The 3758-nt window shown below is 57.7% G+C and overlaps 1 protein-coding gene across 1 annotated transcript in view; it reads left to right on the top strand.

The window, feature by feature from the left end:
* The window catches only part of EVC (EvC ciliary complex subunit 1), a 68661-nt gene that overhangs the window by 32625 nt on the left and 32278 nt on the right, over positions 1-3758 (top strand). Inside the window, exon 8 of the mRNA XM_045289480.1 lies at positions 2059-2217. Within this exon, the coding sequence (XP_045145415.1) occupies positions 2059-2217 (159 nt within the window). The remainder of the gene's footprint in view (positions 1-2058; positions 2218-3758) is intronic.

Genomic DNA, 3758 nt, shown 5'->3' with positions numbered 1-3758 from the left:
ATCTTTTGTTCTTTAAGTCAGGTATATTCCTAGATGTTTCCATTTGTATTTGGCTATTGTGAAGGGTACCACCTATTTGATCTCCTCTTCTGTGGTCTTATCCAATGTTCATAACAGTCCGATGGATTCTGTTTGTTGGTCTTGTATCCTGCCACTCGGGGTGGCGTCTGCTGAACCTTGGAGCTGGGGACTGTCCTTAGAGACGAGAGGGTCCTCCAGAGATGGCGTGGAAGAACCCAGGGGCTGGGCCCTGGGTGGGCCGAGAAGGCAGCCGAGGAGAGTGGGAGACCAGGCGGCTGTGGGACAGCAGGGTGAGATGCCCAGCTTCATCCTGGGGGCCATCGGTGTGACGGACCCCGTGTGACAGCTGTGGGAGCAGAGCGGGCGGGTGAAAGACAGAGATGGGTGTCCGAGGGTTTGCACGACGGCATGACACTCAGCCACCCCTGCCGCTGCTTCTCTTGCGGTGGCGGTTGCCGTCATGAGGTTCCATCCATCCAGTTTGCTCCGACCCACAGCCCCCCAGGCACCACAGGTCCTGTCCTCACCACTGTCCCTCCGCCTGAGCCCATGGTTGCTTCCTCCAGGACAGTGCATCACCTGGAGGGCCTTCCCTCACCCGTGGGGGCTGTGCTTGAATGGGGGGGAGGGCAGGAAGAAGGACTGAAGATGTAGAGGGGTGGGGACCCCCCAAAGAGCCCACCAGCCTCAAGTTGGTGCACAGCCCCGTGTCCAACACACACACACACAAGGCACTCCCCCTCCTGTCTGCAGGAGGCGTGTGCAGCGACGTCTGTCCGGGTTGCCCCGTCTCCCCATTGCATGGTGGCTTAAAGGCAGAACTGAGGAACAGGGGTGAAGCCGGACATAACTTTACAGGCTGCAGACGGGACTGCTAGCTGCCAGGTCCACACCTGAAAGCCAGCAGCAGCGCCCTGGGAGGAAGAGGCGGCCAGCTGTCTGCTCCTGTGGGGGTGGCCGCTCTCTTCTGTGCCAGGGGTGGGAGTGGGGGACGGGGCAGGCTCTGTGAGGGGGCCTGGTCTCAGCATTGGTGGCAGAGAACCAGGAGAGAGACTGGAAGGTAGGGCATGTGCCGGTGATGGGTGCCTCCCTGCAGTGTTGGCCTTCTGTCCCTGCAATGATCATTGTGTCTGCCTCCACCTGCATGCCCAGAGCACGCTTAATCCCCGTTCACCCACGACGCTGCTCTGTCGTCGACATCAGGATCTGTTTGGGGCGCCTTAAAGCCTCGGAAGCGGAAGCCGCGTGACTCCATTACCTCCCTGTCTTCTCAGCAGGGCACGGGCATGGCTGAGAAGCCATCTCCCAGCCCACTGACACCCACCAAGCACCTGGGAGGGGACCAGCTGTACAAGGAAAAAAATTTTAATATGCAAATTTTTTAAAAATCATTTTATTAGGGGCTAGTACAGCTCTTATCACAATCCATCCATCCATCCATTGTGTCCAGCACATTTGTACAATTTATTGCCATCATCATTCTCAAAACATTTTCTTTCTACTTGAGCCCTTGGTATCAGCTCCTCATTGTTTCCCCTCCCCCATCCTCGCTCATCGCGAACCCTTGATAATTTATAAATTATTTCATGCCTGACACTGACCGATGTCTCCCTTCACCCACTTTTCTGTTGTCCATCCCCCAGGGAGGGGGTTATAGGTCGATCATTGTGATCAGTTTCCCCTTTCTCCCCCGACCTAGAAGGCAAATCTTGCCTAAGAAGCTCCCTCCGGGTGGTGTGGTAATTAGACACCGGGCTGCGATCCTCAAGGTCAGCAGTTCAAAACCAGCAGCGGCTCTGAGCATGGGAGGAGGACAGGGCTTTCTCTTCCCGGGAAGAGTTGCAGTCTTGGGAACCCCCAAGGGCAGCTCTGCTGGAGGGTCTCTGTGAGTCGGCTTCAATGTCATGGCAGCAGGGAGTTCAGTGTTTGTTTAGGGGGAGAGTGGTTTAGAATGCCTGCTGGGGATGGCGGCTGAGTCCTGATCCCCCCATAAGCCAGTCACCATCCTCGGTACGTTTCTCTCCCATCTCGCTCCAGATGGAAGCATTCTGGAGGTGGCTGGAGAGCCTCCAGCGCTCCCTGGGGGACCAGGTCAAGTGCTCCAGCACCAGAGCCCGGCAGCTCGCCCAGACGCTGACCGACAGGATGGCCGACACGGAGCACTTACTCCGCGAGTCCCAGGACGCCCAGGCTCTGGTAAGGCGGGGGCCTTCTGGGAGGGGTGTGGCACCCGGGGGCTTGAAGAGGTCAACCAGCCGGACCCTTCATAGCGCAGAGAAGGGGACTCGTGGGCTCCGTCAGCAGAGATGACAGCAGTGCTTGGGGGTCAGCTGACCCGGTCTACACACCGGGTGCTGACCGCAGAGGACAGGCCTGGCCAACTCCTGCCACTGGAAACTGCGTGGAGCACTGTTCTGTCCTGACACCAAATGGACAGCGAATGGCCAAGTGGCCAGAAGGTCCCTGTGGCCACTTCTCAAGCCTGGCCACCCTCCATTTGAGCAGCGGTTCTCAACCTGGGGGTTGAATGACCCTTTCACAGGGGTCGTCTAAGACCATATTTCTGATGGCCTTAGGAACCAAGACACCGCTCCTCTATCCGTCTCCAGGCGGGTCCGCCCACATGCAGATACACCCACCTACAGGGTCACCACAACATGAGGAACTGTATTAAAGGGTCGCGGCATTAGGAAAATTGAGAACCACTGCCTTAGAGGGTACTAGTGTTGGGTCTCCAGTCCTGTTGAATATCCCAGCCAAGCCTGAACCTATCTAATGTCACAGCTGGATCTGAGTCCCATGAGCCCGTCCTGTCTAAGAACACAGCCAAGCCTGAGTCCCGAGATCCTGACCTATCTAATGTCCCAGCCAAGCCTGGGTCCCAGAATCCTGTCCTGTCATGTCCCAGCCAAGCCTGGATGCCATAATCCCAACCTAGCTAATGTCCTAGCCAAGCCTGAGTCCCATGAGCCCGCCCCGTCTAAGAACACAGCCGAGCCGGGGTCCCTCAATCCCGTCCCATCCTAACTAAAGATGCTGTCTGTAAAGGGAGCCATCAGAACCCTGGACACTCAGCTGCTACCCAGAAGTGTGGTGGTGTTAGTCCACCCAGAAACACCTCAGAAGCAGCCGGGGGATCTACCCGTGAGAACTCCACCCTGAATCCCCTGTAGGAACCAGTGCATGGAGACTGGCTCTCCAGGTGGGGCTGCAAGGAGGTCGAGGGCTGAGCGAAGCCATCGGGAGCCCGAGATGGGCAGCTAGGAGAGCCGGGCTTTCCCTGACCTTTACAAAGACTGCCCCACCCCCTGCTGCCCTGCTCTCATCCTCCTGAGCCTGGAGGCCTGTGCTTCCTCTCCAGGTGGCACCAGAGGTGGGTGTAGCCGGGAACCCCTGGTGGCATAGTGGTTATCCATGGGCTGCTCACCGCAAGGTCAGCAGTTTGAAACCAGCAGCCGCCCTGCAGGAGAAAGCCGCGAGGGGGGTTGAACTGCTGAGCTTCCGGTTAGCAGCCTAACGCTTAGCTCGCCAGCCAGGCTCCTTGGGGTAGCAGGGAAAACTCAGAACTAAACTCACTCACAGGGACCCTACAGGACAGGGTAGAACTGCCCCTGGAGGTTCCTGAGACTGTCACTCTCTATGGGAGGAGAAAGCCCCGTCAAACCCCCTCGCTGCTCTGAGGGAGAAAGAGGAGGCTGTCTGCTCCAGCCAAGCCTTACAGCCTGAACACCTGCTCA

Source organism: Echinops telfairi, unplaced genomic scaffold, assembly GCF_000313985.2.
Source record: "Echinops telfairi isolate 266 unplaced genomic scaffold, ASM31398v2 ScPeMD7_28;HRSCAF=97, whole genome shotgun sequence".
Classification (NCBI taxonomy): Eukaryota; Metazoa; Chordata; class Mammalia; order Afrosoricida; family Tenrecidae; genus Echinops; species Echinops telfairi.
The sequence above is the reverse complement of the archived record's forward strand: the minus strand, read 5'-3'. Positions and strand labels throughout refer to the sequence as shown.